Here is a 27,443-nt window from a genome sequence, read left to right on the forward strand (position 1 = left end):
AAGAGAGAAGGCCCTACAGCAGACATGGAGGTACCAGTGGCTGGAACAGGAAGTGTTATGCTAATGTTCAGTCTGTGAGACAATTATTAAGCAGCTTTCATCACCAGCTAGAATTTATTTCAATTGCAAGGATGAGGTGGTTCTTCAACTATCTGAAGGAGGAGAAAAACACGTGGCAACAGCTGGGCTCAGCAATAAATGCTACATTTACCTTGTTAATTTCAAACTGGCTCACTGGGACACTGCCATTTAGCACATCTTCTCCAATTTCTATTAACCTCTTCTGAATATTTTCTACTATAGTGTCCCGGCTTTGATCAGAAAGAATCTGGCCAATGACAAAGCTGCAAAAAAAAAAAAAAGAGGACTGATTTTTTAAATATCATACTTCATTAATAAAGGAGAAAAAAAAGGAAGATAGATGCCAATAGATTAACATGTGGACAAGAACTGTAATAAAAGCTAACATGAGGGTTAAAGTCTAAAAGGCCATTACTATTTGTTTTTTAACATCAACTCTGCCAAAGGTTTACCAACCTTGGAATGTCAGCTTTGCCCTTAGACATGCAGATAATTTTTTATGCAGCATCTGATGCATCATACAAAATACAGACAGAAAAGGTATGTATTCCATTGAGTTTTTAAGCAATTACAAATTTCATAAGCAGTTATACTTTACTCATAAGTTAAAATGTCAGACGATAGTATTTCACTTTCCTCATAAAGCACCAAGATGTTATCTCTGATATCAGGATATCATCTCTGCCTAAGATCATTAGCTAAGTAAGAATATACAGCTCTCTATGTAAATTTAAAAAACACAAATTTTCAAACTTTTCTTTCTTCAGCTTCATTACATTGCTCAGTGTTCCTCTCTAACTTTACACTATCCCTTAAAAACATCGTGTTATTCCACCAGACTCCCACAAAAAAAGGAAAAAAACAAAACAAAAACGAAAAGGAGTAAGGAAGCCAATATTTTATCCATTTCTGAGAAAAATGCAGAGCGAGGGTTTGACAGCTGCATTATAATTTGTCAGAAAAAGAACCCTGACAAAAACATTTGTATAGCTTTAATTACTAATACATTTCTAACTCAGAGAAATTTACTTCTATTATGATGCATCTTTTCTTGGAAAACACAAAGCCGAAGAGAACACTCTAATCGACAGTCTATACAAAGTACTTTCATCTTTGGTACATTTGGGGGCAATGAAGCATTTCAAACTACATTTCATAAAAGGCGAACAGTGACCTATACTTGGATGATCAACTTTGCCTAATCAAGAGTAGTTTGCAGAAGCAACAATTGCTCACAATCTCCTGACTTGAAAACAAGAGGAAGAATGGAAAACAAGTAAAATATGCTGATAGTCAGCAATGTTAAAATTAATTTAACATTTCGTTTTCAAGAAATTTCTTCTATTTTCAGAATTGCTCAGGATCAAAACATAAAGTACCTAACACTTCATTTTCCAAGTGGGTGTTTTGCAAATTAATATGATCCTAAAAAAATAAAACAGGTCTTAATTCAATCTTTAGTCTCAGGTGCAAAGCTAGGAGGTCACACAATTATTTCTGAGGTACATAAGGTGAGAACTAGCTCTTAAATTAACTTGAGGTTAGTAAGAATATTTGCACACAACTTATACTGATGGGAACAAAGTCTCCCTCCATGGTCCACTGTGAATTCCAGAACATTTTAAGCCATAAAATGGAGATTCCTTAACAATCATGTTCCTAAAAGGTTCTAGGATAATACAGGAACCAGTACATGACACTCTAATAGGAATATTAAAGCAAAACAATACAAATTAAACAAAACCAACCCTGTAAGGATCAAAATATGGAAGTTTACCCTCACCATGAGTAAAAACTCATGAGATGAATTCTACAGCAAGCATCTCTTACTGAGCGAGTGTGGCTTTTTAAAAATGTATCAAACTCCACTCCAAATAAGTAAGAGTTATTAATATGTAATAATAACAATAAGAAAAAAGAAGCTGTGTGCTCGTGCTTGGCAGAATCACAAGCATTGTCCATGTCATTCATATCTGAATTTTAAAAGACAAACAACAAAATAAAAAAAAAAAAAAGCAGAACTCACTTTCCAGTTTCTTTAGCAAGATCACACCAATCTCTTCTAACTATATCTAATCCTTTCAGCTCCTGTTTGGTGACATAATTCCCATCCGACGTTGGTTCTACAACCAGAGCAGCATATTTCTTTTTCTTTAACAGTAGCAGAGACTTGAAAATTCCATCAATGTCGATTTCAAGCAGCTTGTACAATTTATTCACTTCACTTTTCACCTGTGAAAATTTCAATCATTAATGTTATATTCTCAAACATCTAGTAGGAAGAACATGAACATGCTATAAATTCCCAGGAGTTAATCTAAACAGAACTTGAAGTTACCTGATACTAGGTTGCATTTACTCAGCATATATGGAACATGATATTTTGTTGGATTCGATGCAGAACACTTAAAAAAAAAAAAAAAGCACAGGGACAGAACTGGCAGGGTCATCCTAAAAATTATAAAAATTATGACATATTCCTTTTAAAATCTAAAAATCTAAATGCATATGTACTTACCTTCAAACTACTGAATTAGTTAAGAGATTACACAGTCCAGAAATAAGTAAAACTTGAACTATTAAAATAATGTCTATAATCTTGTACCTTAAATATAAGCAAATAAATGTATGCTGAACAAATAAATGAATAGTCACCTGCTCTTTATTGATAGGGACACGGTACAGACCGTCAACTCTAGGGAAAATACATAGTTTTTCAAGGTCCAATATGAGTTCAATATGCTGGCTTACTCTCAAGTGAAGACTATAGCTCAAATTTCATACATTTCAGAGAAGACAGATAGGAAGGTGTAAGTTTATAAGATAAAACCTTATTATGTATGTATAGGTATGTAGGTAGGTACTTATTCCTATCAAATAGTGTATGAAAGGCATCTGAACACTACTACAGACATTTCTCCTTATGAATGACACTGTGATAAGTAGTAACTTGATGACATCTTGAAGTTATCACACTTAGACTGTTCTCAGAGCCAAACCATATCTACCATTTAAGAAAAAAACAATTTTCTTTTAATTTTATCCTCAAAATAAACAATTGGATAAGAGGCTAAGAAAAATAAAAGGATGAAGAACTGAAGGCACTAAGTTTATTGTTTCCAGAAGCACACAATGTACATACACATGAATTTATGAAGTTCCAAGTTAAAAACAATTCATAAAAGTAGATAAAATAGGTAATCTTTTCAAATTATCTCACCTTGTTTCCCAATTTAAATACTTCTTCCAGATTGGTGCTATTGGTGTTTATCATTATTGAATCTGTATCTCCATAAATAACTTCAAGATTCATCTAATGAAAAGCAAGAATTATAAAAATTAACAACTAAAACATGGTGACCATTATGCATAATGAAACTAGAGATTTTCCATATTACAGAAATCACACATTCCAAGGATTTTTCCAAAGGTTATATTTACTCTTACCCATATTGTGAGGGTTGTACAAATGAAGATTAAGCCCCAATATATCAGAAAAGTGAACACTGCCACATTAAAACACCTCCTTAATTTTCTTAAAACTGATATTACAATGGCAGGGGAGTGTCCAGTTTCAATGGAAACAAAATGCGTAACTGAATAATACAAAGGAGGATAAGAGACTAGGAAAGGGGGACTATATTTACTCACTGTACCACAAGCTTAGTGGTCATGGAGATTTATGGAACAGAAACATAATAGGATTTTAAAATTCAGAGGCACAAATCCATATTAAATTCTTAACAGTTTCAAACAGTATTTAGTGGAACACGAAGAGTGCCAAAAAAAATCAATCATAGCAAACAACACTAGAGCACATACGGTACAAAGGCCAGGAAGTAAACTCTAATTAGCACTGTTACTAATTTGCTTGAAACACTCACATATAGGCTTCAAGCAGCGGCTAGATCATATCAGTGTTAGTAAAAGAAAAAAGCTATAATCCATTAGGAGGGATTATAAATGTAAACCAGACATCCTAAGAAGCCATTTCCAGTCTGTTTGGGTTGCAATTTTCCTTGAATACAAAAATGTCACTAAGTATGATGTTTAAGAGATGAAAATGCTCAGCATTACCTTCTGGACCATCTCTTTCGTATGCATCAAAATCTAAATGAAACAGAAAGTCAACATTAATGCATTACATAATTGCAAAAACATCAAATATAAACACATACATAAGTAGCCCGATGATGTTATTTCCATACATTTTTAAAGCTCTTGGTCATTTTCTAACTATAATTCTCAAAATAACAATTTCAACATAATCTAAAAATAAATTTGCTTCTATGTTGATTCTTAGAGATATGTAAAAAGATCTGTTGTAAAAATCAATGTAAACTCTATGAAAGCAGATCTATGTAACGATCTCTCTTTAATAAACATGCATAATAAAAATACAGTAAGTCTGCCGAAACCGGTTTGGCTCAATGGATAGAGCGTCGGCTTAGGGACTGAAGGGTCCCGGGTTCGATTCCGGTCAAGGGCATGTACCTTGGTTGCAGGCATATCCCCAGTGGGGAGTGTGCCAGAGGCAGCTGATCGATGACTCTCTCTCATCGATGTTTCTAACTATCTCTCTCCCTTCCTTTCTGTACAAAATCAATAAAATATATTTTAAAAAAAATACAGTAAGTCCTCACTTAACATCATAGGCTCCTGGGAACTACAACTTTGGGTGAAATGACATACAGTAGGTCCTCGGGTTATGTTGGAGATCTGTTCCTACAGCGTGATTTTCACCGTAAGTCAGAATCCATCTACATAAGCACCTACGTCACTTACATGGATCATACACAGCGGTAATGAAGTGAAACAGTAAAAACAATTTAAAAGAAAGATAATTCCTGACCTTTAGTTGTGGTAAATAAATAATAAAAAAACAAAAAGCACATATGTACATATGTTGAAATGACAGAACTTTTTTTTATATAAATAAATAGGAGATGGTGATGTAACCCGAGGACTGCCTGTATAAGGAAACCAATTTTCCCATAGGCTAATTAACGTAAACAAGAGTTAAGTTCCTATGGTCACCAAACTTTTAAATAAACAACCAAACACTTCTAACAGTAAACATTGAAATAAAGATGAGCTACACAAACATTTAAGGAAGATGAATAAAAACAAAAAAATTCTTTTCTGCCGAAACCGGTTTGGCTCAGTGGATAGAGCGTCGGCCTGCGGGACTGAAAGGTCCCAGGTTCGATTCCGGTCAAGGGCACGAACATTGGTTGCGGGCACATCCCCAGTGGGGGATGTGCAAGAGGCAGCTGGTCGATGTTTCTAGCTCTCTATCCCTCTCCCTTCCTCTCTGCAAAAAAAAAAAAAATCAATAAAATATATATATATTTTTAAAAATTCTTTTCATAGGCCTATTCCAGCTTATGGTCACCAGTGGCCAGAGCCTATCCTGGCAGCTCAGGGCACAAGGTGGGCACCCACCCTGGACAGGACATGCGTTCACACCCACACTCACATTCACTCAGACTGGGACAATGTATAGATGCCAATTCACCAAACATGCACATCTTTTGGATGTGGGAGGAAACTGGACCAAAACCCACACAGACATGGGAAAAACATGCAAACGCCACACAGACAGTGGCCCCAACTGGGAAGATGTTTTTCACATCAATGTTATAATGAAACGACAAAATGACATTATTCAAGAACTGGCTGTATCCCTTTATAATATAATAGTTTGCAAAAAGGCAAACTATTCTCGTTGCTAATATTTAAATAGAACTGCGTGGCTGAAAAAAATCGTGACAGAGGATTTCAAATCTGCCAATTCTTACTCATAGTATTCAGGATCTTAAAAAAGTAAAAGCAAAGTATATATAAAACACATAATAGATTTGAATTTCTTCTCTACACTAAATTTCTTGAAGGCAGAAAGCAGATCTTTATAGGCCCGGAAGCTAGCATAGTGCCTCGTACACAAGTGGAGTGCAATACACAGTCACTGAATGAAGACAATCATATAGGTAATATCTGTAGAAAGGTCTGTCCCAAGACCTGTATAGCTATAAGATTAGACACATCTAATTTATAATGTGGATATATACCAAAACAGATATAAATTATCAGGGGCCAGATCAGAAGTAATACAAATTTAATAAGTTTTGCTTGGGGTGCTGGGTTCAGGATGCAGTGTCCAGATGATGTTTTATTGAGTTGTACACTTGAAATTTGTCTAGTTTTTGTGAATCAATGTCACCCCAATAAATTAAAAAATAAAGAAAACATATCATACCATGTGGAAAAAAAGTAATATAACATAATGAGCACTCAGAATGTGTATATGGCGGGGGCAGATACCCTACTACAAGCATCTCATGCATTTTCTCAAGTTATTCTTCAAAGTCCCCAAGAAGTAACCACCATTAATATCCCCATTTGTTAGATGCAAATAATAATAATAATAATAATAATAATAATAATAATAATAATTTGTTCCAGTAAGTAGCAAAGCAAGGATAAGAACCCAGATACCCTGACTCCAGAATATGGGGCCTTAGTCATTCCAGGCTATTTTCTCTTCACTACCACCCATTTTTTCAAAGCATCAGTTTAAACCAGAAGTCACTTTTCCAATGAGCCAGATAGACTTACTTCACTTCTATTTTTCTATCAACAATAGTTCTGTCAACTAAGCTCAAACCTCATATAATTTCTCTTTCTTGTCCTTCATATTACAGAGCCCTATAAATCCTGATCTTAGAATATCTTTTATTTATCTACCCATTACTTTCTATTTCCATTGCACCCCCCTCCCCCATTATTGTCTCCCAATTATGTTCATTCATTGTCCTACTAGTGGCCCGGTTCACTAAAAATCATGCACGGAGTGTGGAGGGGTGACCCTCAACCCAGCCTGTACCCTCTCCAGTCTGGGACCCTTCAGGGGATGTCCGACTGCCAGTTTAGGTCCAATCCCACAGGGACTCCTGGTTCCTAACTGCTCACTTGCCTGCCTACCTAATTACCCATAATACTCTGCCTGTCGGCCTGCTCACCCTCAACTGCCCCCCTCTGCTGGCCTTCTCACCCCAACTGACCCCCCCCCCCCAGCCAGCCTGATCACTCCCAACTGACCCCCCCCCCCGCTCTGGCCTGCTCTCTCCCAAATGCCCCCCCCCCCACCAGCCTGCTTGCCCTCTACTGCCCCCCACCACTGGCCTGATCACCCCTCCTGACCTGATTGCCCCTAACATTCTCTGCCTCGGCCCTGCCACCATGGCTTTGTCCAAAGGACATCCTGAAGGTCTCCCTATCTAATTACCATATTACCTTTTTATTATTATAGTATAGATGTCTTAGGGAAGGAAGCCCTTCCCCTCTCCTGGGGGTAGTGATAATACTGATTAGGCTAACCAGTGGTTTTAATAATGGCTGTACAGTGGAATCATCTGGGAATCTTTTTTTCAAAAACAAACAAACACCATAACTGGTGCCAATAAGGTTTCTAAATAGCTCTCAAGATGATTCTTATGTTGCAAGTGGGGTTAAGGACCACTGGCCCAAGATAATCATGGTAATGCCATTCTGGAAACAGTTTTTAGTCCACTCCCAACTAGACCGCAAGCTCCGAGTGGTCAGAGGACATGTTTGTGCCTAACACCAGACTTCACATGTAATAGGCATGTAAGAATGTTTGCTAGCTGGGCCAGTGTGACTCAGTGGTTGAGTATCAACCTATGAACCAGAAGGTCACAGTTCAATAGAGCCCAGGTTGCAGGCTTGATCCCCACTAGGGGGCGTGCAGGAGGCGGCCAACCAATGATTCTCATCATTGTTTCTATTCCTCTCTCCCTATCCCTTCCTCTCTCTGAAATCAATAAACACATTTTTTTTAAAAAAAGATTGCTAGTTGATTGGTAGGTCTCACAGTAATCCCAATTACTTTTCTACTAGACATTAAAATTCACTTAACTCAGAAAAAAACATTCACTTTCCTCCACTTCATCTTCATTTTTTATTTACTCATTTTTTTAAAATATATTTTATTGATTTTTTACAGAGAGGAAGGGAGAGAGATAGAGAGCTAGAAACATCAATGAGAAACATCGACCAGCTGCCTCTTGCACACCCCCTACCGGGGATGTGCCCGCAACCAATGTACATGCCCCTGACCGGAATCGAACCTGGGACCTTTCAGTCCGCAGACCGACGCTCTATCCACTGAGCCAAACCGGTTTCGGCTCATCTTCATTTTTTAACATTTAAATTACAGGGAAAGCATTGGGGGCAAGGGGTGATAATGAGATCCACCTGAGTCAAGTTACTCACAGTGAGGACAGAACTACTTATCATGAGAGTTCTCTTCATCCTCTGCTCCTTCCACCCTGCGAGGCTTACCTATGCCTGTCCACCAGGGACAATTCCACAAAGTTACTGTTATGTACCAAGTAAAATACCTCAGGAATAATCCGCCAACCTTTCTCTGCAACTCTGCATATGCAGTAACCAACTGCTTCTACTCTTCCTTGATGCCATGAACCAAAGCATCACCCACCCCACTCTGTCCCGCCAACAACTCACAACCATTTTCACGCACAATCTGAGGGCTGCTACCAAAATGGCTTTCTCTGTACTGGCAGAAACCTCCTGGTGGGTAGTTTTTCACAGAAATGGTAGAAAACTGACCACTGCTTTTCTCTTTTCACCTAACACTTTACCTTAGAGCTTATTCCACGCCCACACATAAAAAGCTGCCTTATTCCTTTTTAATGACTACATAATATTCCATTGTATGAATCAATTATGATTTAATTTGTGCTCTATTGCTGAACATGTATGTTATTTCTAATCTTTACCTTTATAACCACAGTTCAACAAGTAATCCTCACACGTGTAGAACCAGCCAATATGCCAGTAACAAGATAAACTCCTACAAGAAGATTTACATATTTAAAAATTTTTTGATAAATATAGTCAAATAGCTCTCCACAGAGGTTGTACTAATTTCTGTGGATAGTTTTAATCACCATCTTTCCAGTGAACCTCAACAGCAGCTAAAGACAATGCTGTCTCACGTTCAAGGTCCTCTCTACAGCTTGTCAATTCTTCAGACCATCCTAGGCCACACAACCCACAACCAGGCTGACTGCTGCTTCTCGTGTTTCTTTTCTTTTTTTTTCTTTTTTTTTTAAATAATTTTTTTACAGAGAGGAAGGGAGAGAGATAGAGAGCTAGAAACGTCGATGAAAGAGAAACATCGATCAGCTGCCTCTTGCACACCCCCTACCGGTGATGTGCCTGCAACCAATGTACATGCCCTTGACCGGAATCGAACCCGGGACCTTTCAGTCCGCAGGCCGACGCTCTACCCACTGAGCCAAACCGGTTTCGGCGTGTTTCTTCACTAAGCAGCTCTACCCCAGTGTCCTATCCAGTCCAAGTGCTAATGAGCAGGATCACCACAAAGCTGCCCTCAATTCAAACTGCTCACTGGGGAAGGCCCAGCTATTGGGAAGCCAGTGGACTACCAACATCTCGAGATCTAGCAGAGGGCCTACTACACGGTAGCTATTACTGGATATTTGTTGAGTGCCAAATCTATAATTCTAAGGGGTAGGCGGTATTATAAGCCCCATTTTACAGAGGAGGAAAATTAGGCTCTGCAATTTTGCCCGAAGTAATAGAGCAAGTCAAGAACTTGATCTCCTAGCTGGATCTCACGTTCCATTTTCTTTTCACTGTGTCTCGCTGCCTTGTTAAAAGGCCTACACCACATAAATTTTCTGGAAGGCAACAATAAAAAACATGCATTACAGATATTTTCCCCGTTAAGGAAATGCATTTTACACAAAAAAGCCACAGGTATTCAGAAAGGTCTACCAGACGCAAGGTAGTGTGACTGCAAGATGACCGCTCATAAGTTCACTTTAAAGTGACAAGCCTAATATTAAAGCTGCCCCTTCTGACAGAAAATCATTTTGTGCATGGCATCAAGGAAGAGTAGAAGCAGTTGGTTACTGCATATGCAGAGTTGCAGAGAAAGGTTGGCGGATTATTCCTGAGGTATTTTACTTGGTACATAACAGTAACTTTGTGGAATTGTCCCTGGTGGACAGGCATAGGTAACAGCTAGAAAACAGGGCTACAAAGGCTTGCTAAATTCATTAATAAGGCAGTCTGCAGTTATCTGATTTCACAGCAACACCTGCATATTTATCTACTCATTACCAATTGGATGATGGAATTTTTCAAGCACATTTCAAAAATCTGCCAACTTCAAGTGTAAAAAAATAAACTTTGTGGTTAATTTTTCCCTTAACAAAGTACAGCTGTTGAGAATAATTGTTCAAGATCTTACCCTGTAATGTCAACTGCAGCAGAACAAAGAGTATTTAATTAGCAAATCTATCCAGTAATTCAACACCTATTATATAAAATGCCTTCGTGATTTTATTCAGGATAATTTGCTAAGAGGGTTATTACTGACATTCAGATGGAATTTAAAATTCCTACACAAGTCGAGTCATAATAGCAGTAATGATCTCCCCAATCAGGAGATTCGGTGTCACACAAGGCTCTCTTGCAGCAGCAGCCGGTTTCCTGACTTCTTAATTCTTGGGCTCAGCTCAGTGAGAGCCCTTCATGCCGATATTTCAGTCAGCAATACATCTTTAATGGGACTCTATTAAAATAACTAGAACAAAAATGACTTTTTTTTGGTTAAAAAGAATGACAGCACTGCCATCATATCAATCATCGCAGGCTTTGCAGAACAGCGCCGTTAGGGGAAAAGAGGAGGGGGAAACAGGAAAGGAGCGGGGCCGGGAAAGCAATAATTAAAATAATACGGAAAGGTGTTTTAACCCCAACTTGAGGCTCTGAAGGCTGGGGAAGGGTGATGGGGACTAAAAAGGAAATGGAAATATATTTCACAAAAAGGTATCCTCGAGAAAATAATTTTTTTTCCACGAATACACCCACAATGCGGTTTACTAAGCAGGAGGAGCATGTTTTGTTTTCTGGATTAACTGCAGTGACCTAAGAACAACTCCCACAGAGGTGTATATTTACAGGGTCCCCTAACAAGACCAGGAGAAAGCTGAGGTTTCATTTTTTGTTAGGACAGAAAGTGGTGTCTTGTAATGCATTCAAAGGTTATAAAATGTTTCTAGGTGCTATTACGGACGAAAACAGTATTTATTAATACTGAGAGAGAGAAAACACTAACTTGCCACAGTTAAAAAAAAGTTTCAAGCTCCTATTCCAAAAGCACATGCCTATTATAGTGATGGCTACCATTAAGAAACCCACTTCGGTATACGATGCAGCTAAACACAACAGAAATCCTACTGGCTAAGCATGATGGGTAAGGTCAAACCTGCACAAATAATGTCTGAATAGAATGACAACTGAAATCTCTATGGCTTTAGAGTTCTTCTGTTACTGATGGCAAAATTAGAAACAAACTGGAAAGTTTTTTTTATAATACATTAGCATAATAGGGGTAGCAAATGAATGGTTTTGAAGGATAGGGAAGAGAGACGTATTAGAAATATAAATATTATGATTTTTGGTAATCCAACCATTATCTAAGCTTTCCCTTCTCCCAATTTCAGCAGTTTCCAAGCAGGACTCAGTGCTACTCACTTCTCCCACCTGGCTAACATTTATTTCATCCTCATTATATTAGACTACTGGCCAGGTGCATGAAATTTATATATGGGGAGAGGGGTGTCCCTCAGCCCGGCCTGCACCCTCTCCAATCTGGGACCCCTAGGGGGATGTCTGACTGCTGGTTGTGGGATCAGGCCTAAACCAGCAGTTGGATATTCCTCTTGCAATCCGGGACTGCTGGCTCCTAACTGTTCACCTGCCTGCCTGATTGTCCCTAACCACTCTGCCTATTTGCCTGCTCGCCCCCAACTGCCCCCCCTGCCGGCCTGCTTGCCCAAACTGCCCACCCCACTGGCCTGATCACCCCCAACTGCCCTCCCCTCCTGGCCTGATCACCCTTAACTGCCTCTGACTCGGCCCACCACCTTGGTTTTGTCTGGAAGGATGTGCGGAAGGTCTCCTGGAAGGTTGTCCGGTCTAATTAGCATATTACCCTTTTATTAGTATAGATTACCTTTTCCCTATATTCCTGAAGTGTGTGTCTTCTGTATGAGATGCTCAAGGAGCAGGGCTATGCATTTAATGAGCACCCTACTTTCTCTCTCCACCCCTTTAAGATTCCCATGACACAGAGTACCTTACTGCCCTTAAACCTTACTTTTCCCTCCTTTCAATTTGGGGTTTTATACTACCCACCACCTAGTACCCCAAACTAGGTGGGAATACAAAAAACTTTACACTGAAAACATGCTTTGCAAAGATAAAACACTATACAAATGTAAGTTTAAAAATAAGTCAGGGGTCTGAAAGCTGAGTACTGCCAGTTACTAGCTAAGACTCAGGGGTCCTCAAACTTTTTAAAGTGGGGGCCAGATCACGGTCCCTCAGAGAGCTGGAGGGCCGGACTATATGAACTACTAATTCCTACTGTAACACCTCGGCTGCGCTCACTGCCCAAAAAACCTGGCGGGCCGGATCAGGCTCCTCTGCGGGCCGCATGTGGCCCGCGGGCCGTAGTTTGAAGACCCCTGAATTTGCGAACAAGCTGGCTTCCCTCTCTAGGTCTTAGCATCCTCATTTATAAAATGAAGAGAATGAGATTCCTCCCAGATCCAAAAATCTGAGAACCCAAGTTGAACGTCTAGAAATATCTCTTCTTCATATCTGGTTGTTTTGCATTTCAACCACATTCATCTCTTTAATATTAGGCAAAGGGGGCACTAATATGTCCAACGCAGATAATTAGCACTACAAGAACATATTTCCATATTCAGATTGCTTTTGAGGACTATGTGGCTGCAAAGTAACGAGAATGATGTAAGTGCTCACAAGTTTTCTGCATACATCTTTATGCATTTAGTATAAAGTGGCTAAGTGTATTTTCGGTACATAAAAACATCTAATACCTTCTGTTGAGTTTTTCCCCCGGCCCCCACCCAGGAAAATATATACACATCTGCATATACAGGGTGTCCCCAAAAATATATACACACTTTAACAGCTAACGCTCAATTTTGAAAATGAAATTTTTTTTATGTATGTATTTATGTATTTTTGTTAATCCTCACCCGAGGATATCCCCTCCCCTTTTTTAGAGAGAGTGGAAGGGAAGGGGGAGAGACAGAGAAAGAGCATCTATGTGACACACATCGACTGGCTGCCTCCTGCATGCGCCCCGAACAGGTCTGGGGCTAGAGCCTGCAACTGAGGTATGTGCCCTTGATCAGAATCAAACTCAATACCCATCAGTCTGCAGGCCAATGCTCTAGCCACTGAGCCAAACCAGCTAGGGCTGAAAATGAAATGTATTTTTAAAAGCACTGCCTTTATAATTCTTCAAAGTGTGTGTATACATTTTGGTGGGGGGGGGGTAGGGGGGGAGAAACACTCTATATATATCAGGGTTTCTCAACATCAACATAATTAACGTTTTAGGTCAGATAATTCTTTGTCATGAGAGGCTGTTCCTGGCCTCTACCTGCTAGATGCCAGTAGCATGCATGTGGGTACAGATGTGCACAGATGTACACACTCTTCAGTTGTGACAACCAAAACTGTCCTCAAATATTGTCACAAATGTTTCGTGGAGGGGAAACTGCCCCTGGTTGAGAATCAGTGATATTACACTGATGACTCAACATTTTCTCTCTCCGGGCCCATACTCAATGGTCTGTCCCATAAGCATTCATTCTAACCCCCCCCAATCACCTCCAAAATTTCAACCAGCTCCAAACATGACAAATGGCCTCTCCAAAAGCCTTCAACTAAAACAAAGGGCTAGCCGAAACCGGTTTGGCTCAGTGGCAGAGCGTCGGTCTGCAGACTGAAGGGTCCCAGGTTCGATTCCAGTCAAGCGCATATACATTGGTTGTGGGCACATCCCCGGTAGGGGGTGTGCAAGAGGCAGCTGGTTGATGTTTCTCTCTCATCGACGTTTCTAGCTCTCTATCCCTCTCTCCTCCTATCTGTAAAAAATCAATAAATTATATTTAAAAAAAATAAAAAATAAATAAAATAAAACAAAGGGCTGGCTTTCAGTCTGATCCAATGAGCTAACAAGTCTCACTGTAGCTTTCCAGTGTGGCACCCCACCATCACCACCACCAATATGCTATCCCACTTCCAGGCCCTCACCGCTCTTAGCCTATCGCCTGTCTCCGGCATTACTGCCTCCCAAGCCATTCTTCACACTTTGCCAGCGTTCTAAAACATACTCTTTGAAATGCAATTCAACCCCCTTAGTTTGACCCAAGATCTGGTTGAGGTCCACCTCATCTTCTAATGCTTTCCACATTCATTCTCCAATCCAGCCTTCCTGAAAGGTTTTGACTTCATTGAACAAGCCATGCTCTTTTCTTGCTTCTGTACTTCTGTACTTTCCACACGCTGCTTCCCTCCAGGGGCTAAATGTGTGGGTTCGCAAGTTAGGCTATGTGATTGTTAATTTTACCTACCAGCTTGGCTAGGCCATGATATGCAGATAGGTGGTCAAACACCAGTCTACATCTATGTATTTATGTATGTATGTATTTTTAGAGAGAGTGGAAGGGAAGGTATTTTTTTTAAAAAATATAAGATTGGCATTTACATCAGTAGACTTTGAGCAAAAAAGATTATCCGCCACACTGTGGGTAGGCCTCCTCCAATCAGTTGAAGGCCTTGAGAGAAAAAGACTGAGATTGCAGACTGACTTTGGGCTCAAGCTGAGATGTCAACTCATAACCCATATGTTTGGATCACCAGGCCCAGCAGATTTCAACTTTCCAGTTCCCACAATCACATGAGCCAATTCCTTAAGATTTCTCTCCCTCCCTTCACACACACACACACACACACACACACACACTCTCTCTCTCTCTCTCTCTCTCTCTCTCTCTCTCTCTCTCTCTCTCTCTATTGGTTCTGTTTCTATGGAGAACCCCAACTATGACAGGCTGCCTGAGTTCAAAGCCTAAAAGTATTGCTCAGCCACTAGGTGACATGGGGCATGCAATACAATCACCATAATAGCTGCGGCTTCCTTACAATAGGGCTATTGTGAGCACTAAATGCAAGCACATATGTAAATACTTCTACTGCATAAGAGTTCAGTAAATGTTAGGTATTATTATTAGCTAACATCTACTTATTTCACAAGGAACTTTATACCATCAAAAAAGCCTCTCCAGCCTCCTTGACCCGATATTACTAAAAGTATGTTAGTCCAATGCCCCACAGGACTCTGTATACTGCAGCATACCAGTCTATTATAAAAGGTAAGATTGAGCCGAAACCGGTGTGGCTCAATGGATGGAGCGTTGGCCTGCGGACTGAAGGGTCCCAGGTTCGATTCCAGTCAAGGGCATGTACCTTGGTTGCGGGCACATCCCCAGTAGAGGGTGTGCAAGAGGCAGCTGATCAGTGTTTCTCTCTCATCGATGATTCTGACTCTTTATCCCTCTCTCTTCCTCTCTGTAAAAAATCAATTAAAAAAAATATATATATATATATATAAAAGTAAGATAGAGAGACTATAAGCGAATGATAAGCAAAGATCGCATCTTAGCCATTAAGCCTAATAGAATGTCTGACACATATAGTAGTAATTAAAAAAGTATTTCTTTATTAGGCTCTAGTAAAAGTAGGCAAATCCCAAGTGGTCCGGTTTGAGAAGAGCAAAGCCGAGCATTGATAAGCGCATCTCCAGAACAGCAAGACCCTAAAGCTGGTTACAGAATGTGGCAATTAAACCCACACACTGTACGCATTTAAATGCTATCTCTTTCCATGCGAGAAATGGAGTGAATCAGTTTTAATCCCACTTTCGAACACAACGCGTGCTAAATAAACAAATGTTCACTCAAGAGAAATGAATTTCTACCCAGATGATAAAGACCCGTTAATTATAAACTTGACTAAAAGTGTACCTCTCCCATACAACTCTTGATTCCAGATAAACTGATTTTGTTTTAAATCCTTTATTTACAACCCAGACCTTCTGGTAGCTCATGTGTAAAGAATATAAAACACGTTGAACAAACAAAGCTTTCTGAAAGGTTTCTCCTCCCCAACAGACACATTTAATGAAATTTATGAGTCTCTTTCAATTACTGCCCCACAATTTGACAGGGCTCTAATTTTCATCTACAAACTTCAAATACCATAAAACTATGGCTCTGAACATGTGAAAGGAAACGTGGACTTCTTTGTCTTCTAATTTCTTGCCCTGAAATATTTATTCATCTGGTGGGTTTTTTAAAATCCACTTTACATTTTTTACTTTGAAAAAAAACAACAACAAACAAAACTGGTTTCATCTTTAAAGAAATCTTCCTTGCACAACGTTCTTACTCCTCTTCTCCCACCTCCAATTTAGAAACTCACACGTTTCACTTGAACTTACATGCGTTATTGCCGCACTTGGGATTATGTCTGACATAGTACCTGGAGAGCTTGTAGATTGGCTTTAAAACGCACTTGAGCCAAATATACTTACTGACACAAAAGTTCAAGTAGGAGCCTATGCTCTTAAATATTAAATTCCCAGAAAGAAAGAAAAAATCCCTGACACCAAGATGAAAACTAGAGCAGAAGATATTAACCCAAGGTCAAGAAATATGAAAATCCCTCCAACTCTGAGGAAAACCATGCATTTTTCTAGGAAGAAGATCCACATATTTTTACCAAATTTAAAGTTTTTATGAGTTGAAATATTAGTAGCAGTGCAGATGCTCCACTTAGCCATCAAAATAGTGCTTTAGGAATTCTTTGAATTCTCGTGACATCCATGAGACTGGAAACACCCCTGCCCAAAGGTCTTTGCCTTTTGCTTTGGCTTCCGGTGTCTGGCCCGTAAGGTGTATTTTCCCTCATGGAAAAGCAAGTACGTGTCAAAAGGCACGAAGATTTGGTTCCGACTCCTAGGATAACTCTGCTGGGGGGCTAATGAAGACATGGCGAAAGTATGTCCGTGCTTTCGTGAACATCAGCGCTCGGGCAAGTTTCACACAACCTGATTAAAATTGACTCAAAGTGTCTTACTTCAGTAATCACTTAGACAGAATGAATTTTACATTAGTGGGATCAAGCATGCACCGGGCCTCAGTGGAAATGAAAAGGGCTTATAGTAATAGGATTTATAAATCCACCCATTAGGTTAATGGCTAAATGATTTACATGTAACATTCTCTCCCACTCCACCTTCCTTCACCCTTTAACTCAGTAAAAACTATGCTTGGCATTTTCCACTGCAGAGCCTTACGCGAAGGAAATAGCCGTGCTATTTTGGGACATTCTAATTTCTAATAATGGCTTGGGTAGCTACCATTAACTCTTTCAGAGCACAAATAATTGACTAATAAATTGAAGTAGTCTATGCGGCTAAAAGTGCTCAGTTGATCATAACTGTCTATTGGAGAAGAAGGCGTCAGGCTGGCTAGGCTCAGATAATGAAGTTGAGCAATTCCAAAGCACTGCAATCAAGATAATACAACTAAAAAGAGCATTAGCATTTTCTAGAATTCTGCAACATTTTCTTTGCAACTGAGGTCATCTAACTAGAAAAGTTGGAGTTTTTGTCATTACTAAGCTCCTGGCCTGAAGCTCAACCCTAGAAGACAACTCATTGGTGGTCTGAAGGACGGCCTGGAGTTGGATGCTGATGGAAGCATTTTTGATTTCTGGAAAGTTCCGATTTAGGACTGGTGATAAGGTAGTCAGGGTGATATTCATCATTACCCTCAGCTCCGAGGGAGGTCCAAAGAGGGAGAACTTTTTAAGCCCTACACCTCAGGGACAACTTCTTGGCTAAGTAACAGAGCTAAATACTAAAGTCTGTTCTAGAATGACCATACTGTCTTCATGAACTCCTACGGCAACTTTATTTCTTATAACAGTGTTCTGGCCCCGCCGGCATGGCTCAGTGGTTGAGCGTCGACCTATGAGCCAGGAGGTCACAGTTCGATTCCCAGTTGGGGCACATCAGCCCAGATGGTCCCCAGTGTGGGGCGTGCAGGAGATAGCTAATCAATGATTCTCTCTCATCGCTGATATTTATATCTCTTCCTCTCCTTTCCTCTCTGAAATCAATAAAAATATATTAAAAAATATATAATGGTACCCCTTGACACCCTTTTTATTAGAAGTTCAGAAAACACATTCTGTAAACTAGCTAGGTATGATTAAAACATAGAGGGTTCCCGATTTAAAAAAAAATCTTCAGAAAGATGGTCTTGTTTTAGAGGAGCGTAATTGTGTTCACCTGTCCAGATGCATGTGTGGTAGACACGTGTTCAGGCATGCCTCCAGAATTCCTCTCCATGTTTAAGGATCAATCAAATAATGTATTCCCATTTATCAATCACCTCTCCTGTCTCATCATCTTCTGGGAAGAATCCAGAGAAATTTCAAAAGAAACAGATAAATGCCAAATCAAGGAAAGTCATTTATGATGTAGGTACAGAACATGGGGAAGACAAACAAAATAGAGGCCCCTGAGGTAGGAGTTACAGTTCATTGAAGCAAACTGTACATGGGGGAAGTGAGCTACAGGAAATAACAGAAAAAGGTGGGTAGCGGAAGTGTGTGAAGATCCAAAGGACAGAGGGAAACTCTCAATGGCAATTAAAGAAAATTAAGATTTCAAAAAAAAAATAAGTTTTGCAATGAGAAGGAAATAAAAAGCATGGCTGAGATGAGAGGCCCTATAAACCACAGGAAGGACTTTAAACTGGGGAGTGCCAATCAGACTGACAGTTTAAAGAGGTCTCCCTGGTTATAAAACAGCAGAGAATACATGTGGCAGGAGCAGCATCCAGGGGGAAGTGATGAGGCTTGAATGGTGTAGTAGTCATTGCACCGGAGACAGGGAATCACCAAACTTACGACTGGCTGGATTGGGGGCACGAGGAAGAGATAGGTGTCAAAGATGAGATCAATGGCCCTGGCCCGTGTACTCAGCGGTTAGAGTACAGGCCGGTGCCCCAAAGGATCATGGGTTTGATTCTCAGTCAAGGGCTCATACCTGGGTTGCAGGTTTGACCCCTGGACCAACCCTCATCAGGGCGCATGCAGGAGACAACCAATCAATGTGTCTCTCTCACATCAATGTTTCTCTCAAACCCCCCCCCCCCCCCCCGTTCCCTCTCTCTCTAAAAAGCAATGGAAAAAATATCCTTGGTGTGGATTTAAAAAAAAAAAATCCTGGCTTAACAACTGGATAGGTAGACAGTGCTGTCACTCATTGAGACAGGGAATCCAGGAAGGGGAACAGGTTGGGGAGCAGAACCAGCTGGGCAGTTGTGCAGTTGATGAATATGTTATGTCTATGGACACCTAAATGAAGACCACAGTGAGGCAGGCGGAAGCTGAGGTGCTCAATGGATGGGATGTGGGGCTTTCAGGGATATAGGAATTCCAAGGGTCAACAGAGATGCAATATATGACTATATCAAAGCAATGCCAGCATGCAGACAATAACAGAGCCCACTGAAACAGATGGCAAAGCTCATGAAGGGGCAGCAGGAGAAAGGAAGACGAGGCAAACTGGCACCCACACCACAGTGCTCTCTGGGTCTCCTGATAGCTCATTCCTCCTCCAGCCCCTCCCTTTCCCTTTCAGCTATCAGATCTCCATTCTCTCTGTCACAATTTGCAGGTGTCATACAAACCAGTGACCACGGGCAAATCTGATTGCAGGCTGCCACAGTCAGACAGCCGGGCACCACACACTGACCTTTAAGGAGAAAGATCCCAACAGGTGGCGAGTGCCTAATACAAATAATTGTATTACGCCTCCCAACAAGGTCAAAAAGGGGAGCACCTTGCCTTTTCGTGAGCAACAAAAACAGCTATAGGCCGTGGCTCAACAAACAGCAAGCAGAACCTCTGCAGTGGCTCCCCTCCTTGAGGCGGTGATGGGCTCAACAGGAAGACTAAACATCAATCAAGTCACTTCACAAGTAAAGAGCCTCCTATAGCTCCAACCTAGCCATCATTTTCCCGCCTCTCTTCTGCATTTGGGAGGGGGCAGGACGTTCTTTTTCATGTCGAGCTTGGTGTCATTTATTAGCAGTTCCAATCTATACGTATCCGATAAACCAAAAGTTAACAATGGGGGAAGAGTTCCTCTCGGTTTCCAAAGGAATATTCTTCACATCCTTCAAAAGAAGCTACCTAAATTATAGGTGATTAAATCAATTGCTGCCCTGACCTGTGTGGCTCAGTGGGCAGAGTGTCCGCCTGCGGACTGAATGGTCCCAGGTTCAATTCCGGTCAAGGGCATGTACCTTGGTTGTGGGCACATCCCCGGTGGGGGTGTGCAAGAGGCAGCTGGTCGATGTTTCTAACTTTCTATCACTCTCCCTTCCTCTCTGTAAAAAATCAATAAAATAGCCGAAGCCACTTTGGCTCAGGGGATAGAGCGTCGGCCTGCAAACTGAAAGGTCCCAGGTTCGATTCCGGTCAAGGGCATGTACCTTGGTTGCGGGCACATCCCCAGTAGGGGGTGTGGAGGAGGCAGCTGGTTGATGTTTCTCTCTCATCGATGTTTCTAGTTCCCTATCCCTCTTCCTTCCTCTCTGTAAAAAAATCAGTAAAAAAAATAAATAAATAAAATAAATAAATAAATCAATCGCCTTTGCCACTAATGCACTTTGATATCATCAATGTCACAGTTCTCATGGACCTTTGACCTCAGAGCAGGCCACTGTTTTGACAGAACAGGCAGCTGTAGCTCAGGGGGTGGGAGGAGCCTGTGCCACCTTCTGAAAGACAAAGGCCTCATCCTGACCCAGAAATTCCACTGGGTGGTAAGAAGCCAGAGTCCTGCAACCTGTGGTAGGACCCCATGTGCTGATCTACACCTTTCTCCCCGCTCTTCATATGCAAAACATGATCTTCCTTCCCCCTGCACACAACCTCCTCTGCTCCCACCATCTTCAACTTCTGTGACTGCAAATGGCGTGGCTGGGAGGAGCCACACGCCACTGGCATGTCGGTACCCAGAGAAAGCATCCAGGCAGTAGATCGGATTCCTGTCAGCTGCAAAAGAGCCAGCACTTCAGCTGCTTCTCATTCTTCATTTTTAAATGGCAGGATGGGCTCAAGGGCACAGTGACCTGTCCCACGAGACGAAAGATTAAAAAAGATAAAACCGCAACCCTCCAGGATAACCAGACTCACACAAGAACTTGAACCAAACAAACGCTTTAGAAAAGATGTATAGTATTTTACAAATCAGTTGGGAGCGTTTCTTTTAGTGATGTATTTTGGGGAAACTGATTGAGACAATAACACATCAAACTAACTCCAGATCAGTTCTTAGTCAATGGGACTAACACTTAATTCTCCTACTATTAATCCGGAAAAAAACAAAAAACAAAAACCAAAACCAATAAACTTATTTTCAGAACTCTGAACCCAGAGCATGAAAATATTGGGATGTGCTACCAATGATAAAGTTACTACTCGATCAGTCCCAAAAAAGCATATACAATTAAATATAACTCACTAAAAATGTAGAGTGTGGTTAGAAAGAACTTACCTACGCAGAATACGAAATGTGTTTTCTTTTTCCCCCTCTACCACCACCAGATCATTCTCGACTAATTCTTAGAAGATGAAGACCAACTTGGATTTTGATGTATAAACTGCTTTTGACGATATTTCATTTTAAACAGATAAACACTTTTTAAAAAAATGCAAGCTGAAGACACCCTTTTGAGAAACTAAGAAAACAGATGTGGAAGCCATTTGTTTAGATGAAGAGGAATTTTCGCTTTTATAGGAATACAATGATTCATGAAGAGGAAAAAAGTCTGTCATCAAGTTTACTTCAATAGATACTCTTGGGTCTGAGGCAGCTTTCTAAATATGGCCACTGCTTTTCTTCACATCTCATCTCTCCTGAAATATCTCAAACTACCACTAAACAAACATTACTTTTATTGTATTTGTTCTTTTACATTTTCTGCTTAGTTAATATATTGTGCCGGAAAAAAACTCCCAACTCCGGTGCTACAGCATTACATACTTGGCTTTTATTTTTTAAGAGGCTGCACGAAATACCTTCTTCTTTAGTGATTGGTCAAAAACAAGCCATCTTGAGAGTATTAAAACATTAACAATACAAGAAACTCTGACAATAAGTTCGGGAATGAGAGCTCTCCTTAACCCCAAAGGAGGTGAAATAAAAGAATAGTGAAATTCTCCCAAGAACTTCTGGCAAAGAGGAAAATCACCGCTTTTTTTTGTTTGTCTTTTTAATAGAGAGACCAAGAAGAACTAAAATGGGAAAAGAAAAGGGGTGGGCACTGGATTCAGCCTAGGGAAATGGCTTAAGAAATTCTCTGCTTCCCTCCTGTGCCCCAGGATCCTCTTCTGCCATCCTCTTCCTCGCCCATAGCCTGCTCCCCTCAGTGGCTCAGTCTACAGGCCATTCTCTGGGTTAAGAGGCGCAAGGCCTGCAGGGAAATACCTCTCATGCTCCTCCACCTCCTCAACAAAAGCACAAGGCAAAGTGGCCAATGTTCCTCAAACGTTTTTGTTTGATAAACAAACAAAGCCCCCTCACAATCCTCTATCGCTTAAGAGTCTGCTCTGATCCCTATTAAGCATCAGAAAAAAAGAAATTATCTCTTTTCTGCAACATCCCCATCTACCATATTTTGCAACTTTACTTGCTATGGTTTGTATTTCAAAAATAGATGCTTTAATCTGTCCCAAATATAACAACATAATTTTGAAGATGCATTTTTTCTGCTATGAGCTATGGCTCAGTCTCTGAATCCCCTTATTGGTCTACAAAGTTCTGTGTTCATGTATGTAGTCATTTTTCTCGGTAAAGAATCCAGCTTTCACCCAATTCTCAAAAGGGTCATGACCCCCCAAAAAAGATTAGCCTTCCCCCAAAATGTATAGTGATTTCTCACTGGGGTCGAGCCAGTCCTGAAAAGTATAGGGAGCTGCCTGGTGCATTTCACAGCTACGGCTACTCTTGATTTTTCCAAGATATTGCCAAAGAAAAGCGACTGGTCTTGCTGGCTCCAATGCCACATATAAACCTTTTGCTAACCATCCTAAAAACGGGTGCCAGCCATCAGTCACAGATGAGAAGAGAAAAAAAGATGAGCCTTAATAAATCTGACTACTATTATTATCATTACAGAGACAATGTGTTATTTGAATCAGGAACCTCTAAGGGTCAGTTGGTGTGCTGTCTGTAAAGACATCATAATAACTTTACAGTGGTTTATTCAATACAAATTGAGCTTCTACTACATGAGAAATATTTCACAGCTGCTGGGGTGAGTCAAGGGAATGACATGATCTGATTTTTTTTTTTTTTAAATTTGCAGGCAGGAGCATAAAGAGTGGATTGTGAGAAGTGAGGAGCAGAAGCAGTGGTCCAGAGGAGAGATGCCATGGGCATGGGATAAGATGGCAGCAACAGAGATGAATAAGAAGTAGATTCAGGACATGCTAAAGTTGGAGATGTGGGAAATGAGATTAAAAACCAAAGCTAGCCTGGCCGGCATGGCTCAGTGGTTGAGCATCAACCTATGAACCAGGCGGTCGTGGTTCGATTCCCAGTCAGAGCACATGCCCAGGGTTGTCGGCTCAATCCCAAGTGTGGGGCGTGCAGGAAGCAGCCAATCAATGACTCTCTATCACTGATGTTTCCATCTCTCTCCCTCCTCCTCCCTTTCTCTCTGAACTAAATAAAATATATTTTTTTAAATCATAGCTAAATACTTGACTTTTGGCTTGAGTAATGTACAGATAGATGGTGATGGCTCTTTACTAGTAAATTCAAGATGAGATAGTAAAAACATGTTTATGAAATAGCAACAAAGCTGATTTTTAAAAGTCTACAAAACTAACTATAAAGTTGGACTGCAGGCATTCTTGTACCAATGAGGATGAGTCTTAATGGAAGATATTTCAGATTTACCTGATCCTTCCTAATATTGGACCCCATACTTTATCAACTACATGACCCTTACTCCAGCAGAGAAAGAGTTCTCCTGTCTCCCATTACCTTCAGCTCCCATACCAATATTTTAAAGCCCTCTTCGCTCCTTTATTTCCTAGTTCTACACCCAATCCTCTCGTATACAAGCAGCAATTTAATGTCATGTGTCACTCAGAAGACAGAACACTTCATGGTCAAGGTTTCCTAAATGTATCCTTTCCTATCTCACCCTACCACTTGTCTTTGCAATCAGAGTAATCCTCCATGAATCCCCTACAAGCATTTACAATAGGCTAGGCACTGAAAGAAGTACAAAAGGAGTGTTACTGTCCTTAAGGAACTTAAAAGACAAATGTGATCACTTCCACCTAAGCAGTTTTCAGAGTCTGACAATGAAAGGAACAGGGATCAAGAGTTGCCCTACAGGAATATAAGAACAGAGTGACTGAGTCAACCACATTGCACCCCATACCAACGGCCTGATCTACGGAAGCCTGCTGTTTGAAGGCATGCCCAAGTCTTCAGATGAGTCCAAAAAGAGAAGGAGCATGGCTCTGGCTCCATGCAGGGAACTGTCCCATTAATATTAAAGGGGGGGGGGGGCAATGCTAATAAAAGAGGACCGGAACAAATGTCCCTGTCCTTACCTATTGCATTAAGAAGAAAAAGAAGTCATGAGGTATAGGAGTCCAGGTCAGGGACAAACATAAAGTCTGGAAACCTGGGATCCAATGAGCCAGTATGTCCTTGAAGGCCTTTCTCATTTTTTTGTAGTGCAAATTGTCTTTCCTTTGATATAAGAATCTCACCTCTTCCCTTCTCAGCATCTTTCATCTTTCCCTTCCCACTGGTGCCTTCTTTCTGGTTCTACAGTAGCCATTTCTCCTAAATTAAGGGTTACTCATTCACTTGACAAATACACTGAGTGGCCAGATTATTATGATCTCTGAACGCATAATAATCTGGCCAATAGTGTGTGTGTGTGTGTGTGTGTGTGTGTGTGTGTGTGTGTAAATATTAGAGGCCCGGTGCATGAATTCGTGCATGGGTGGGGTTCAGCCAGACTGGCCAGAGGGAGGGGACATGGGTGGTTGGCCAGACTGCTTGCTGGTCAAACTCCTGGTCAAGGGGACAATTTGCATATTAGCCATTTATTATATAGGATATACATTGAGTGGCCAGATTATTATGCGTTCAGAGATCATAATAATCTGGCCACTCAGTGTATGTACTGACAATCTGCACTGCTCCAGATGTGGTCCCTAACTCTTAGGAGATGAACAAAATGTAGTCCATGCCCTTGAGAAGACTATAATCTATACCCAAACTATTCACAATGGTCTCCTTTTCTTCATTATCTTTTAGAGCTTGATTCCCCCACCTCATACGCAATGAACAAAACCTATGCTGCCTTTTAGCTTTACCCTCAGATCTTAACTCAAATTGTCCTTTAAAAGGTCAGTAGCTTCTTTTTGCCAAAAGTAATGGTTGTTGTTTAGATTAGATTCTTCAACATCATGTGAGCAGTACCCTGATGAAGTGAAAATGAACTGTCTTCCTTTCATTATCATTACCCTCCACAAGATCCTAATGATAAAGCCCACACGTGAACATGACTCCAGACATTGTCATATTTCCCATGGGGGCAAAACTGCCCCCAGTTGAGAATTACTAACCAATACCAATGACACCCTGTATACATGCTTGAGAAGTGACTGACTTGTCCTAAAGCATACTGATTCCAGCCCAGCCTGTGTGGGTGGCTCGGTGGATTGAGCATTGCCCTATGCACCAAAAGATCTCTGGTTTGATTCCTGGTCAGGGCACATGCCAGGTTGCAGGCCCGACCCCCAGTAGGGGGCACGCAGGAGGCAGCTGATAGATGTTTCTCTCTCATTGATATTTCTATATATCTCTCTGCCTTTCTCTCTCTCAAAAATCAATAAAAACATTTTTTTAAAAATTAAAAAATAAAGCATACTGATTCCAGATATATGTCTATTATCATCAAGCTTAGTGAGAGCAGAGGCTGTTATCCAAAATGTATTTTTCATGCCCAGGCAAATTTACAAAGTCTCCAAATGTGCCAGGTATCTTTCCTTTGCCCATCAATTCCAGTCTCCACCCTGCTCTGTGGGATGAAAGGTTGATTTAATAAATTACATCAAAAAGCTGCCCTGTCCCCTAATTTACGGATGAGCTTAGATAATCAGGAACACTGGATAGATCAGGATGAAAGTGAGATCAGGTTATTTATGGCCCCAGCTTTCTCCCTGCCTGGTCACATAGAGGCGGGGATCACCCTCCTGTGAGCAGAAGACCTTTTTCATCTAACTCCCTCTTTTTAAATGAGGTGTCTGCTCCTCCTCTCACTCCTTTTCTCCTGAGAGTGTAACATTCCTGCTATTACTAGCCTCAGAGTTCACACGATTGCCCTGTAATTTTAATATACCGTGCCCACATTTTGGTAAATAATCCCTCTATCAAATCCTCCTATTGATCTCAGTGTCATCTCTTTCCTGCCGGGGCCCTGACTGATACAGCAACTACACTTTAAAATTTATCATACATTTTAAAAACAAGCAGTTTTAAAGTGCTCCACTTGAAACTCCATCCTCCTGAAAACAGACACACAAGAAGCATCGCATCCTGAAAATCTAGGCTTTTAAGATTTGTGAAGAAGACATGCCATGAACTTTCTTCAAAGAGCAAACCTGTGATATCTCTCTTTTATTGTGGCACAGTAACTAAAAATGCTCAAGTTTATATTTTCGTTAGCCTTGCATTATCCCAAAGAGAAAGAAAAAAAAAAATAGAAAACTATATCTCACGTAGTATCAACAATTCTGGTAATCATTTTATAATTATTACATATTAACTTATATCATTAGTTTTCCATATACATATCTTAGGTCTCTAATTACACTATGCACAAACGCTGAGGACCAGGACTATATCTTACATTTGTTTTCCTCACACTTATTCATGCCTTGCAAGACTCGTCTCTCTTAACAGCTGTTTAAGAGAGAATGTACTCAATAAATATTTGTTGGCAATTAAAAATAAAGTCAACAGAAACAAACGTAAGGAAGCAGGAAAGCTGGCCCCAAGAGAGATGTTCACTGACTTTAGTGTTTTCTTATTTGCCTTGCTTCATCAAGAGATTCTGCCGCCAGAAGAAAAAGAAAAAAGCTTCCCTGTAAGGTGAATGTAAAATTTGAGGAAAACAGCTGTATACCCATCAAGATGATTTCCCACAAGTGGCCAACACGAAACAGAATTTACAACAGAGACAGGAAGAAGAGTAGGTGGAGTTAGAATAGAAGGAAAT

General features: G+C 40.6%; 1 protein-coding gene and 1 long non-coding RNA gene across 2 annotated transcripts in view; one reads left to right on the forward strand and one right to left on the reverse strand.

Annotated features, from left to right (window-relative positions):
• Positions 1-27,443, reverse strand: part of POLA1 (DNA polymerase alpha 1, catalytic subunit) — a 311,394-nt gene that overhangs the window by 189,301 nt on the left and 94,650 nt on the right. The window contains exons 27-30 of the mRNA XM_084869425.1: positions 4,159-4,191; positions 3,302-3,394; positions 2,108-2,313; positions 212-344 (exon numbers count right to left, since the gene is read on the reverse strand). Coding sequence (XP_084725551.1) covers positions 212-344; positions 2,108-2,313; positions 3,302-3,394; positions 4,159-4,191 — 465 coding nt within the window. The remainder of the gene's footprint in view (positions 1-211; positions 345-2,107; positions 2,314-3,301; positions 3,395-4,158; positions 4,192-27,443) is intronic.
• Positions 1-27,443, forward strand: part of LOC311614722 — a 520,998-nt gene that overhangs the window by 180,450 nt on the left and 313,105 nt on the right. The window lies entirely within an intron of this gene.

This window comes from Pipistrellus hanaki, assembly GCF_964339955.1.
Source record: "Pipistrellus hanaki genome assembly, chromosome: X".
In the NCBI taxonomy this organism is placed as follows: Eukaryota; Metazoa; Chordata; class Mammalia; order Chiroptera; family Vespertilionidae; genus Pipistrellus; species Pipistrellus hanaki.